The sequence below is a fragment of the Vitis riparia genome, chromosome 18 (assembly GCF_004353265.1).
Source record: "Vitis riparia cultivar Riparia Gloire de Montpellier isolate 1030 chromosome 18, EGFV_Vit.rip_1.0, whole genome shotgun sequence".
Classification (NCBI taxonomy): Eukaryota; Viridiplantae; Streptophyta; class Magnoliopsida; order Vitales; family Vitaceae; genus Vitis; species Vitis riparia.
The window spans coordinates 11,374,520-11,388,985 of NC_048448.1; the positions used below are offsets into that span (position 1 = coordinate 11,374,520).

General features: G+C 35.4%; 2 protein-coding genes across 2 annotated transcripts; one reads left to right on the plus strand and one right to left on the minus strand.

Moving 5' to 3' along the window:
- The first annotated feature begins 1,435 nt into the window (after positions 1–1,435).
- On the plus strand, positions 1,436–9,561 carry LOC117906541. Its single transcript, XM_034819587.1, has 5 exons — positions 1,436–1,833; positions 4,697–5,104; positions 7,855–7,886; positions 7,985–8,975; positions 9,185–9,561. The coding sequence occupies exons 2-4, from the start codon at positions 4,777–4,779 to the stop codon at positions 8,954–8,956; spliced, it is 1,332 nt and encodes a 443-aa protein (XP_034675478.1). The 5' UTR covers positions 1,436–1,833; positions 4,697–4,776; the 3' UTR covers positions 8,957–8,975; positions 9,185–9,561.
- Positions 9,562–9,937: 376 nt separating this feature from the next.
- Positions 9,938–13,716, minus strand: LOC117906542 (protein YeeZ). The gene is made up of 8 exons (XM_034819588.1): positions 13,405–13,716; positions 12,776–12,868; positions 12,259–12,337; positions 12,069–12,147; positions 11,762–11,801; positions 11,525–11,659; positions 10,851–10,988; positions 9,938–10,394 (listed from the first exon to the last, which is right to left on the minus strand). Exons 1-8 carry the CDS (start codon positions 13,641–13,643, stop codon positions 10,142–10,144), a joined length of 1,056 nt encoding a protein of 351 aa, XP_034675479.1. The 5' UTR covers positions 13,644–13,716; the 3' UTR covers positions 9,938–10,141.
- Positions 13,717–14,466: the final 750 nt, after the last annotated feature.

Sequence of the window (14,466 nt, forward strand, 5' to 3'; positions counted from 1 at the left end):
GTACGAGTTAAATGGGACATCCTAGAGACCTTTCCATCTCCATCTCTCCTTTTGTAAATTTATTCTCCTAAGACGGGATGAGGAATTTTAACTAGAGGTATATAATGTTAATATCCATATTTTATTTATATATTTATAATATTTATAAAAAAATATAAGATATGATTTTATCATAATGTTACTATAAACATTTAAAAAACAAAATAATAAGTTTAATAATTTTTAAAAATAGTATTAGCAATTATTAAATTTAAATTATTATTATTTATTTTAAAAAATAATAATAATTACGCTTTTATACAATGCTAATATCCATATTTTTATAATATTTATAAAATATTATAATATATGATTTTATCATAATATTACTATTTATATTATATTAAAAATTACTTATTTTAAATTACAATTTTAAAATTTTAATACAACTTGAATTAAATTTATTTTATATTATATAAATTGAATTTCTAATTTATTTTTTACAAAATAAAAAAGTATTTTTAAAAAGTTTATTAATTTTTTTAATTATTAAAATGTGTTTTTAAAATAATTTATATTAGGAAATCAAAATATCTTTTCCTATAGATGAATTGAAATATGAGAGTGGAAGAGAAAATAAATAAGACAGTCAATTTTGCTCCTCATACCAAACATACCCTTGAGAGAATATCCCTAAGAAAAACCATAGCATGTAGTACCATGTAAAAGACAACCAATGTAGCACCATGTAAAAGACAACCATAGCATGTAGGGCGGAGCTTTTCGTGCAGGGTCCACCCATCTTCGATCCATCTTCACCCCTCATCTTATTAGACGATTCCTCTCCCACTCTAGAGGAGGCATGCTTTGTTTATTTTCCTTTGTCCGGCCTAATATAGAATGGACAAATACTTGGACCATTAACATCCATGTATAATAAATAATAGATCGAATTGTAAAATCGAAAAAATTGGGTACTATCATATAATTTTATATCAACTAAGTTCACGAGTTGAAAATAAGTAGACTCGATTCATTGACATCTGTCATAAGCCGATGATAAATAGTAACTTTTTGTAAATGTAGCTTACAATTTTCATCTTTCTATGCTCTTCAAAGAGATGTTATATTCAAAATTTTTATTAAATATATGGGATGAGATTATATATAATTGGTATTTTATTTGTTTCTGAGGGGGGTAAGGAGAGGGTGAGAGGAAGGTAAAAGGAGAGTATTGAATTTTTCCGGAGCATTGTTGGTTATGTTTTTCCGGGTGAGGAGAAAATGTTAATGGGGGGAGTATCAGAAATAGGCCACATGGCAAGAATGACGTAAATTAGGAGAAAGACTTTGACAATAATGCAAAATGCTCGTCAATTCCCCTTCCATTTGAGCAAAAATTTGACCGCACTGTTCCCCTATGACCCGGCATCCATAGCCGTCGGTGGCCGCTCCGCCTCGCCGGTTTTACACAAAAAAAGGCACAGAAATGACAAAATCTGAGTGGCGCACTCCCCCACTCGCTGACCAGGGGATTGACTCCTTTACACAATATGATGAATTAATGGGGAAAATAGACGGGAAAGTTTAGACTTTCATCCACTTTCCCCTTCCACCTCCACTCACGCTCTCAAGAAAAAGAGTAGTAAAACATCATACGTGGCACAATTTCCCATGCGTTTCGCTCCCTCCTTTTAACTCCGTCATAACGATACAGCCTCCGTCTGCCGCGAATTCAACAAACCCCGACCTATTATATATTACACGGTTTGCCCTCTGCAACGCCACGGTCAAGCCCAAGAGCTGTCTCATCTCTTCTGAGTTGGATCTTTTTGAAACCCTAATTTTCTGAAGGTACGATTCGTTCTTTGTTTGTTTTTTTCTAAAGGTAATCTTTGTGGTATGTTTTGGGAACCCTAGGACCTTGTGTTGATCGACGGTTTTCGGCCGATTCCTGGTGGGGTGACCCATGTGTTTCGATTTGCGTCTTACTGTTTTAGGGTTTCTGTCGATTTTCGGAATGTTTTCTTTTCAAGAATGGGATGATTCCTTGTTTTAGGGTTTGGAGCGAGTGAAATGAGAGAGTGTTCTCAGCTTTAATGAGTATTTAAACCGGAGAATCTTTCTATCTATCCAGGAAGTTGTCATTACTTTTTCTCACCTTAAAAGGCGGTTTTTCCCCCTTTTTCCTTTTATTATTTTTCAATTATACCCTGCGTTGATGCTGAGAAACCTCAAAAAAATTTCAACCTCAGATACCTATTTTCTTCCTTTTCAGTGTTGTTCTTCTCAAATAAGGAAAAACCTACAAGTGTACTCAATTTACTTTTGTTATCTTGCTTTGCCTGCAACTATACTAAACATTATTGGATGATTGAAATCATGAAAAAAAGTAGTCTTTGGGTTTCTGGAAAGTTTTTTTTTTTTTCACGCTTAAGTGTGTTTTATTCTCACAAAAGCATTACTGGTTTTGAAAGTTTTCGTTTTTATGTGTGTATGTTTTTTTCTAAACTTATTGGTAATATTCAAGAATCTGATTCCGTTTCTTTTCTCGTCTTTCAATTTGTTTTTCTGAGTGCAGTTTGATATGCCTAGGAGCTTGTATTCCTAGTGTTCTATATGACAATGCAGAATTTTCTTTTGATAATTTTAATCCTTGGTATTTGGAGTCTGGTTGTCCAATCAAATTGAATAATGTTATATTTTATATATAAGCAGTTGAAGCTAGAAATGCATCATCTAGATTGGGGCAATTCATGAAATTTGGATCCATAATAACTATTGATGGTTTTAAGGTTTCATGAAATTGCCTATCAGAAAAGAGGTTTCATGAAATGCTGCCATTTCACGGTTTTACTATAAATTATGTTCATAACTATAATTTTTTTTTAATAGTCACATTAATGATAATGATAATGATTTTTGTGGATTGGTTAGGTTCTTCATAGGGTGCAACTTGTTTTTGTGTATTCGCACCTTCAGTGCTTTGTATACATTGTCTTTCCTTATTAAAAAAAATGATAATGATAATGATTTTCTACATAATATAAATAAATGGGACTTCAAATTCATGCACACACTTGTAAATATGTATCATGATCAAAACTGTTAATTGATGTGTATGTCAATTCATTTAAACATCAATTAATTTTTAGGACTTGGGACCTTTTGTATAGGCTACGTGTACTTTAGTATGCCTATTTTCTAGGGTGTTGTTTATATATTTGCTGATTGCTTATGAAACAATCAATTAATTTGTAGGTTAGATATTCATACAAATTAATAATGTGCCTCGGCTTCTTGTATTTAGCATGATATTTGTGTTAACTTCAATAACATTTCTGTTCCATACCTTTATGATCTTTAAACTTTGAAAGGATTAATGATATTATCAAAGAGCCAGTGTTTTGAATCAACCAATCAAATTAATTTTAAAAAACATGATGAGGAAAAAAATGGAATGGGGTTTTTTGGAACTTTAGAAGAGGGAATCAATATTATATGTCACAAAGGTTTGATGATATTATCAAGGAGCCAGTGTTCTGAATCTACCATCAAGTTAATTTTAAAAACATGATGAGAGAAAAAAAATTGAAATGGGGTCTTTTGGAACATCAGAATAGTGGATCAATATTATCTTTCATTTTTATGAGTAAAGTAATATAATTATTAAGAACTCAATGTGACATTCCCCCTTGAATCAGACAAACAAATAAGGTGTTGATCTCATTAAGCTCTTATGCTCTCATGTTTACAACTCTATTCGTCTGACTACTAACAGGATGAACCTTGAGTATGAACCATAATAAAAAAAGTATTTTTAGCCACTATAAAAAGAAAACTGATTCTTGAACCCCTTTTGTGGTCAATTCCTCTTGCTCTCTTATGAGTGCCTTGGATTAGAAAATATTGGTTGGTTGGTAGAATAGTTTATTGGCTTGGAGAGGAAGAGGGTTTTGAGGGTAGCCCCATTCTACCTTTTTGATTCATTTGGAATGTAGGGAATGGGAGAACCTTTGTCAGCTCATAGTGGCCTAAATTAGCCTGGAAGGCATTCCTGCTTACTCCTTTCTTGGTTGAAGGGCTTTCAAAGGGCTAAAAATTTGTCTTAGATTTAGCTTTGGGAAGAACCATTCTTCATTTTTGGGAAGTTGCTTCTTGTATTTTGTTTTGCACTTTGGTTTTCGATGTATGCTCCTTGTTTGCTTGGGCTGTGCCCCTTTTTGTTAGGACATATAATGTAATTGCCCATGAAAAAGAGGAGATTCACTTTTGATGGGGAACTCAAACATGCCATAATTGTTTAAGAGATGGAAGAATTTTGTTTACTTTAGAAACTAATTGTTTTTAGTGTGGCATTGAGGTATCACAATAATTAGATGTGGCCAAGTTGCTTGTTTGTTTGTTTTCTTCGATCCTTTTTGTTTCAAGCTTCAACATGCATTGCTGATTTATTTAAAATGTGAGTGGTGGAATAATATGAATATTATAGTTGCTTTTGCTTCTATCAATATAGAACTAGTTCTGCAATTCTCTGCTTCAAACTGCTGCTTGAGTTAGATTTTTATTTTTTGGTGATTCAATTGGTGTTGAATACTTCATCATATACTTTTGCCTGTTAGAAGAACTATATCATGCTTCTCAACTTATGTCTTATCAATTAACATTTGGATGTTGAATAATTGGTATTGCATTTTCTCTTTCCTTCCATTTTTAGGAAAAAATATAGTATGCATTGCTAGAGAAAATATCGTATCTGCAAGCATTTGGATTGTTCTCTCGTGTATATGAGTGAGGATGGGGTCAGTTTGTTGTGTTCCTGCAAAGGAGAGAGCCCTGCCCAACAGAGCCACAGGTGAAAGTTTGCATAGGAATGTCATATACTCACCATCCTGGAGCTTTCACTGGGATAATCGTGGGCGTGTGGCAGGAGAAGTTGACAATACTTCATATGGAGCAGCTCATGCAGTTAGCAGGAATGTTAGCTTGGAAATGAAGGGGAGATTAGGTCACGAAAGAGGTAATTTTTCAGATGGTGGAAGCTTGTTGGATAATTTTGGAACACCAACGTCTCAAAAGTCTCCAGTTCATGAAGGAACGGTTGCAAACTTGATGACCCCTTCAGGTAAAATTTTGTAGCAGCGTTTTTTTTGTAATGTTTATTCACATAGTTTTTCTAGTGACACTAACCTGAAGCCCTTTTGGCTCCTTCTGTTTCTTTTCTTTAAATGTGGGATTAATTGTTCCAAGTTTTGCTAGTGCAGTAGTTCTTGTTGGTTAAGGGGTGTCTATTTTTTTTTAAGTATGTTCTATTCAGTAGGGTTGGTTAGGCTTCCTGGTAGTGGTATGATTACCTCATCATTTGAAAAGAGTACCATATCTATTTGGATGAGGAGTGTTATTACCTTTTCTCCAGATAGATAAGAAGTAATATATCTATTTGGGGGCTAGCTTAATGTATACTCTGTCATGTGCATGGTGCAGAAAATTGCACTGTTGTCTATGTGTATCTATAAAAATTTATAATATATATCTTTTGCATAAACATGTCCGTGTTTATGGATATTAACATGCATCTAAATGCTATACATGTCTTCTAATACATTACTAGTATGCTTTGAACAACTAAAGCACAAGAAGAAGTTAGCTGCAAAAGAGGCTATCCAAGACATGACATTATGATAATTAAAACTTTGATACTTATCACTCACTATTACAGATGGAAACAGAAATAGGAAACTAATTAAAAAGGCTTTTATTGTTTCCTTTCCCTTTAACTAGCTAACCAAAAGATAATAGAACCCAAAGATTATGCATTGTAACTCCATATCTTTAGGCCTCTAATTCCCTCTTTTCTTTTTTTTTCTTTTTTCCTCTTTAGATGCTAAGTGTTGTCTAGTTCTTAGTATGTGTGAAATTTTTTTATGGATTCCTTTTCACCTTCGCAATCCTTACTCCTCAGTGAATCGTTCTTTGTGAGCATTTTGTCACTTGGTTCTTTCATAGATGAATGCCATAATCTCTGATCAAAAGAATAAAAAATAAAAATCGATGAATCATACAATCTACAGCTAGTTCTGGTTATAACGCAGGAACAAAGTTTTGAATTTTATTTGTTTTGGGATTTCAAGTGATCTGTATGGATAGTTATTTATGAATGCGTTTATGGGTTGCTAATGGTTGCACCTATTGAAATTAAGATTAGCCAAAGTCTTGGTCATGGAACATAATTTTCGAGGCAGGCTTTAAAAGATTCGAGCTTTTCTCTTCTTGTTAGAGTTAATTCAATGATTTGGGCCTCAACATAGGTCTGTCTGGGTTCATAGTTATATCTCATCTATGAAGATGTTTTCTATAATGGGTAAATTAAGATTAGCAAAGTCTTGGTCATGGAGCATAATTTTCAAGGCAGACTTTAAAAGATTCAAGCTTTTCTCTTCTTGTTAGAGTTCATTCAATGATTTGGGCCTCCACATAGGTCTGTCTTGGTTCATGGTTCTATCTCAGCTACTAAGATGTTTTTTGTAATGGGTTTTTATTAGTCCAAGGGGTGGGAACTACTTAATCATTATACACTACATTTTTATCTCTTATGTTGTACATGTGATCTATCAAACATTTTTATTTTTAACTATTTAGAGAGAGGTGTAAAATGATGGAACAGTAGATCCATTTGTTAACTTCTTATACCACTGTAGATCTTTTGATGAGTGCTGGCTACTAAGATATATAACAACTTTGTTTCTGTATCATCAAGCCGTCTGCATAGTAGAGGGCCTATTGAGAACTTGGAGAAGATACTTAACCGACTTATATGATCCTCCAAATTACTGGAATAATCTCCCTCTCCTGTGTTTCTGCGAATTCCCCAGCATCTCTTTACAGATTCTTTTTATCTTTTCATTGGCATTAGCCAATGGTAGGGGGACAGGATAATGAAGGAATGGAGAGTTGAGCTCTTCCAAGAACTTAGTGTGGAATATATAGCCATTTTGGACTGAATTGCTGCTCATATATACACCTGTAATTTTAATTTGTTCCTGTACTCTCCTAACAATTTGGATTTGTTAATACCTTATTCATGTTCTTTTATATATAGTATTTCTTTTATATGAATTTGTAGGTTGATAGACCTCTTGTTTCCTGATTTCTGACTTTTCATGTGGCAAAAATTGGTAGTTTGATAAGTTCTGGTTGGTCTTACTCATTAAAGACATGTATGTTAGGTTTTTATTCTAACAGAAAGACTGGTAGAATCATGAGTGATAAAAAATTTAGCTCTTGCAGGAATCAATTTGAAGTCTGGTGCAATTCATTTATGTCAATCATATAGTGTTCTTTTGGGATAGCTTTAGCTTTTGCTGTTGATACTAATCCTGTGAGATTGGTTTTGTGTTTGAGAACTGTGTTTTAGAAATACTTCTACAAGAAGTAAGGTAAGTTGAATATTTTTAAAAATTAAGTTTGATATTTTTATAAATTTTATTAACTCATATATACTTCCTGCATTGTGCTTGTGTGGGCCCATATTTGGGAGTTTTGTTCAGAGATATTGAGACTTTGCCTCTAGGATTCAGACATGGATTTAATCCTTTAGGAAGCTCCTACATAAAGCTTATAAAATAATCATTTTGCTGATTAATGCTATCCTTTGAGGTATCTACCTCTTGTGGTGATTAAAATATAAAATTTCTTTAGAAACGTAATATAATATTGTAATCTGTTGGAACTGTAAATGCAATCATACTTGCTTCCTTAAGTCTGCTGCACTTCGTTATGCGCTACTGAAAGTATTTAGGTTTCTTAACTGCAATATTTTTTTAACAGTGCTTTCTTTCCCCTTCCTAAATCTGATGCATTTTCATGTTGGTGCAGATCTGTCCATGGAAAGTAATCATTATACGGAGGTGAGATTGAACCTGTTGGAACTGAATGTTGTGCAAGAAACTTTTTTATGAACCTGAGATTATTAGTTTATCTTAACCTCTTTCTGATTATCCTGTAGGTGAAGAACTTAACAGAATCATCAGAGATTGCAGATTTATCTGCACCAAAGCTTTCATTTTCCATACCATCAACTTCATCTTTCTCAACACCAACAGAAGATCCATTGTCCTCCCAAACTCACCCTATTCCGGCCAACTCAACCCCATCAAGGCGGGCTCGTTGTTCACCAGGACACCAGCTGTTGAGACAAGTTTCAGATAGTCGAATCCTAGGATTGAAATCGCCAAATAACAACTCAATGTCTGACCGGAGACCATCTTTTGTACTCTCCACTTGCAGCAATGACTTAACAAATGGATCCCATGGTGGTTCTTCTGATGGATGGTCCATGCGCACATTTTCCGAGCTTGTGGCCTCTTCTCAAAGAGAAAGGTGGTCGTTTGACAGTGAGCACTTTGGTTCTGGTCGTGGCAAGATAAGTGGGTCTAGCAGCAGGTTCTCATGTTCTCCCTCCATTGATCTGCAAAATTGTGGAGCTTGCTCAAAGCTCTTGACGGAGAGATCTTCATTTAGCAGCCAAAAGATTGTTCCTAATAATGAGCTCTCAGTGGTTGCTGTGCTGGTTTGTGGACATGTTTACCATGCCGAGTGTCTGGAGACTATGACACTGGAAGCTGACAGGTTTGACCCAGCTTGCCCAGTATGTATGGTTGGGGAGAAGCAAGTTTCAAAGATGTCAAGAAAAGCTTTGAGAGTGGAAGCAGAGTTAAAGGCAAGGAACAATAAGATATCCAGAAACAGGGTTGTGGACAGTTATCTTGACGGTGGTTTTGATGTTTGTGATCGCCGGAAACATACTGAACAAGAAAGAAAATTTCCAAAAATGGAATCCAGTTCCAGTGTAAGAAGCTCCTTTGCAAAGCCTTTCTTGAGGCGGCACTTTTCACTTGGGTCTAAGTGGAGTAGATCTCTTTCAGACAGTGACTCTACTAGGAAAAAGGGGTTTTGGGCAAGATATCGCAAGGATTGAACCATCCAATTGGTCAGAGGTTAGCCATGCCATCCATCTCATCTCATAGAAATAACAATATATCGCATTAGCAATTTGGGAATTTTCTTCTAGTGGTAACATAACTTAAGCTATTACAGTATTAATTTTCAATTCTCATCCCATTGAGGGGTTTCCCCTGCCTGGTTGCACACCCGGGCTTTGAATGCATTGTCCATCTGAAAATTTAGTTGCACTTTGGTGATACAGATTTCATTAATGGTTGCCTGGAGATCTCAACATGAAAGGAGCAAGTTGCAGTACCCAAGAAGTTTTTTGAAGGGTGCAATAGCTCACTGTCATTTAGCGTCACAGCCAGGTTGGAAGTGGACTGTGAAGCTTCACTATGGAGGTGAGGAATAAGGTAAAATGGCTTTTGAAGAACTTTCACATGTACTAGCTCCAACATGTTTGATGTGTTATTCAAACAGCCATCAGTTTTATTTTGGAAAAAAACTAGGGCCGTTTGGTGGGCTAATGAAGGCAGTCATTCTACACCGTTTCTCATTTCTCAGGTCATGAGCCCATTGGGGTTGTGATAATTTTAGACAAAAAAATCAATTACCATGCAGTGCTTTGATCCATAATTACCAAATATGCAGAAAAGGGTGTATAGTAAAGTCTGCACCCTTTTCACAAGGACTTGTATAAAAAAGGATTATTTAACCCATTATTGATAGTGATAACAAGAAGGCTCTTGAGCCCAAGAATTGGCCCTGGCATGAAAATTGGTATTCTGGGTTGTGATTGATTAAAATGTGCTTTATAACATGGGCAAGTTCTAGGGAATGCAACACCCGGTAGATGATTTCAAGTGGATGATTGGAGAGTTGATTTTACCATTTATGCAGTCTCCGTTGTTAACCCCATCTTCTTAGGCTCTTTCATGGCATCATCTTGATGTTGGGATATTCCTTCTTGAGGAACCTTTTGTAGGGACTGCCAAATATCGCCCATGATTCATGGATAGGAATTTTGAGAAAGAGAAGTTCCACATTGCAGTCAAAGGGCCCATGTTCTGCCTTTCTCATGAGCTCTTTCAACGTAATGTGCTATTTCTTGCGGTATCATTACAATATGAGGCATTTCACAATTCATTAAGAGAATGACTGCTTCCAACACCTTTAAATGAACTAGTGGTGAAAGGACAATATCATGTCATTCTATCTACTTTGAAATTGGATTCTCCATATTGTCAATAATGCTCTGTAGTCCCGACCTATAAGTTGGATGAAGAAGGGTTACTCCTAGTTCCTTCTTCATACGAGCATTGGAGACACGCTTCTCGGCCTTCCGTGCGCTTCCAGGAAATACACTCTCTTTGATGTGGTTTGGCCACTTCTTCTCAATCAAGTCCCGTGCAAATGCAAATACTTGTGCCCGTGGGGCAGGGTCATCATCAACTATATTGTAAATTTTCCTGAACAAAGTGGAAGCAAAGAATGAATTACATTCTCCTTTGAATACATGAGGGTTAAATACTCAAAAAGATAATTGAAAGCGACTAGACAAGGATTTTCTTCTTGTTCGCTGATGCCCATGCCTGGGAGCCCCATGAAAAAAATCATTAGCCGGACTATCCATAAGTGGCCAAGTTATGATTTGGCATGAAACTCTTACCCATTGTGAATGATCAGGCCAAAAGGGATGCACCTTAGGAGACTCATTTAGCACAAGCACCCCTTGTGACTTGGTCTTCAAATATGGGAGACTTAAGTAAACCTTTCCACCAGGAGGCAGGAAAAACAATCTTTTCTATTTTCTTCCTCTTATTTTCTACTATACTGTTTCCTAATGGGATATGTCATCTATAGGATCAATGTACCAAAAAAAAAAAAAAACTCCAAGTTTGGTAATGCTGACAATCAGAACCTACCCGACGGATGGTATTTGAATAGTAGCCTTCAGGGCTTGGCAAATGTCCGCAACATGAACCCTGGATGTGTATTGCCTGGAAATCCTCTTCCTCTGGCCTTCTGTCAAAGGCCCCTGCTTGATTATAGTGTCAACAGCACTGCAAATATAATTCATAAGAATGTCAGCCTTAAGCATCACACATTTGGATCAAAGCTCAGCTCCATCAGAAATGATTTTTTAACTGTCGAAATAAGGAGATGTGGAAACAGACTGAAAATTGCTCATATTGGATTGCGAAAATGACAATTCAGGGTGGATCTTGTATATTATTTTGTAACAACCTGCTTCATTCCATGTAGATATTATCCACTTTGGATACAATGAGCCCTTACTACTTTAAAAACCATCTCTATGGTTTGAAGAAGCAGACCATATATATGGTCTCAAGAACTTCTTCACCTATTTGATGTGAGATATCGCATTAGTAAACACGTTCTAAAGATGTGAGAAACCACTGGACTCAAAGCGGACAATATCTACATGGTTAGGAGAGTGTTACAGATACTAAATTCTAGATATGCAAGATCCAAGCCAAAAACTGTATCATTTTTGTCAGAATGAGAAACCAACAATTAAGTACAGATGACCAAAACAATTGCAAGCCTACTGATACTCTACAATATTCATGACGACCTTCTTCCAGGGCCGTAGATACCTCCAAGTCGAAATATTTGTGTTGAGAGTCCAAGCTCACTGCCCAGACTTGACCATCCTTTCTCAGCAGCTAACCTCAATTTAGCTGACTCACTTGCTGGGCTTGCTGGGTAGCTGCCATAGGATTATTGATATTTTTTGTGACATGTTAACTTATTGCACAACAATTCACATTGCAAAGTGCTTAGTTAAGAGTTGTAAGACGCTGACACATACTCTTCATCTACCAATTCACCACCACAATTTCCATATACGCCTGCACATTAGAAGGAATATTTCTCAAGTACAAGAACCAAATTGAGGAGCTTTACATGGGCATGAAATACAGATCTGGAGTTAAAATCAGATCATGGGTTTTGAAAGTGAGAAAAAGTGAATACACATGGCACTGATGGTATTTAACAGACAGGTAATCCGTAGCATGTCTGCCTATGCATGCAAGTATGAAAAAGTGAATATATTGGTTTATGCAGGTATGAAAAAGTTATATATTTGTTTCATAGCAGTTATTATGAAGACATACTTGTTGATGACAAATAACAGAGCCACTGAAGATCTCCATCCATGATCCTGCTTTTAAGAAATTCATCATGCTGAAGAATCTGCAGAAGACACAAGAAAACAAAGCTAAGGGAGCATGCAAGATGGATAATTACAAAATCAACTAATGAATTAAAACATCATTAATATTAGAAACAGTACTCTATGCTTACAGGATCACCAATACCCACAACAGGAGGGATGGAGACTAGGAGGTGCGTACTATATTTCAAAGCATTTAGTACTCCCAGTCTGAAAAACAAATAACTTAGTTAATCCAGTAGTAAACAGAACTTGTGAAGGCAATGAAAATAAGAATGGTTTAAAAAAGGAGTTTGAAACATTAAGTGATTTCCTTTCATCAGCATCTATAAGAGACTTGAGCCCTAAAAATATTATTATTCGGACAATCTGCCCAAATGGCAGTCATAAAACTTATGCAAGAATGTTGTTATTATCGTTTATCTTTTACAAATTGCCCGGTACCATTTGATACTCTGTCAAGACAATATGAGTTTGATTAATAGGGCATCAACAGAGCCTGGGATTCATATTCTGGAAATCTTTAAGAACCAGGTTCAACCAACTCTGAGCATCAGCTCAGTTCAGATTCATCAACAGTTGCTTCCAAATTTTGCGTCCAAAGGGCTTATTAACAAAAAATTACAATAGAGATGCATAAAAACTCACTCTGGCTCATTGGCATCAAAGAGGTAGATATTAAATCCCCTCTCTTCAAGTTTCTTCTTTTTAAAAGCGCTAGTGCAAGTCCCAGAGACAACCCTACAATTTCAGTGTCCAATATCTTAGATTTTATATTGATATTCCCAATAATATTAATAGCACATTCCACAAAATTCAATAGAAAATAGATGTGGCATCAATTAAATGTCCTATCAAAGAAATTGTAGCAACCAACTAAATTATAAATTTATAATAGCCTCGTTGATATTGTGATTCAATAAAGAGATCAGGTATAACAGCAATAGAACTACATGCATCTACTGATAAAAAGGTACAACAGTGGCAAAAAGATCAAACCAAATTTACTAATTTCCTCATTTTCCATCCAATCCAATTCAATTAAGAAATGTAGCAAAATTCACGCTTTCTGTTACTCTTTATATTTACAAGTTTATTCGTTTTCTTTTTATTAGGAAACATTTTCCAGGGATTTTGGATATTCAAATTTCAACCAGAAAATGAAAATGAAATATTTGTTTGGGACCAAAGAAAGCAAACATCAAATCGAATCGAATCCATTTACCGATAGAAACATAAATAAACGAGTGGAAAACAAAGAAAACCCTAGAGATTACCATCCGTGGTTCTTGAGATCTTGTGCGAAAAACTGCCCCACGAAACCCATCCCGAGAATGAACATCCTATTCCGAGACTCCGAAACTTCAGTCTCGGTCGAGCAACGTAGAACACCGGTCGAGGCTCCTGGAAACGATTCCGATTTTAGAAATCTTGGAAGATGGAGACTCGTCGGTAAACTTTTGCCGACTTGGAGAGGAGTTGCCAGAAACTGGCACGACAGTTGGCACATGACCATTTCCCCGAAAGATCGGGCGACAAAAGAAAAAGGTGTCGGTTGAGATCGCTTTGAAAGTAAGCGAGAGTGTGACTGTGAGGGTAGAGACCCTGACTTTTGAATCCACCTGGAGTCACCCATGTGATTGAGGCCCATTGGACCAAGTTGAGCCCAAGTAAACAACCCTTTTATCTGTTATCCATTCCAAACGTGGGAAAGGGGGAGCGGGAACGAGCATATGCTTTCAAATACAATGATTAAAAATTATCAAATTCTTTTGTATTTAAAAAAAAAAATTAATATTGTTGTAAAATAAAGACGAATACAATGTAAATCAAAGTAGTAGAAATAAAATATTTCTTTTGATAATAATATATAATAGGAAAAAAGAAATCAGATAAGAGAGTTGAGAAAATTGAGATAATGAAAAATTAAGAGAACGAGATAAAATAAGAAATTTTTTTTTTGCTTAAGGATACATATTACATGGGGATGAGAAGTCCTTTTATAGGCTTTCCAAATGGTTTCCATTAATATTCTCATTAATGAATATTAATGGAACTCATAAATAACATTAATGATTTCCATTAATGAGTATTAATGAACGTCATAAATAATACTTAATTAACATTTATTATAATTAATGTGGTGACATTTATTACTTCAGTTTTAACAAATATTTCCATTTCTCACTTATTAATCATTAACATAGTGTTAACCCTATGTCCATCTTTGGTGATTAATAGATACCACTGAATTCATCGAAAGGAAACTACATGAAACCCAATCCCCATTAACTAATGACTGCTTTGAGTGAGGCCAATCGGTTTTGTATTCACATCAA

Excerpts from the sequence above, each read along its gene's own strand:
- LOC117906541 (XM_034819587.1), top strand. The coding sequence starts at position 4,777 with ATGGGGTCAGTTTGTTGTGTTCCTGCAAAGGAGAGAGCCCTGCCCAAC. Across the intron at positions 5,105-7,854 it reads AAACTTGATGACCCCTTCAG|ATCTGTCCATGGAAAGTAAT; the intron begins GTAAAATTTTGT and ends ATGTTGGTGCAG. Across the intron at positions 7,887-7,984 it reads AAAGTAATCATTATACGGAG|GTGAAGAACTTAACAGAATC; the intron begins GTGAGATTGAAC and ends ATTATCCTGTAG.
- LOC117906542 (XM_034819588.1), bottom strand. The coding sequence starts at position 13,643 with ATGGTCATGTGCCAACTGTCGTGCCAGTTTCTGGCAACTCCTCTCCAA. Across the intron at positions 12,869-13,404 it reads GATCTCAAGAACCACGGATG|GGTTGTCTCTGGGACTTGCA; the intron begins GTAATCTCTAGG and ends CTGAAATTGTAG. Across the intron at positions 10,989-11,524 it reads ATCTACGGCCCTGGAAGAAG|TGCTGTTGACACTATAATCA; the intron begins GTCGTCATGAAT and ends TTATATTTGCAG.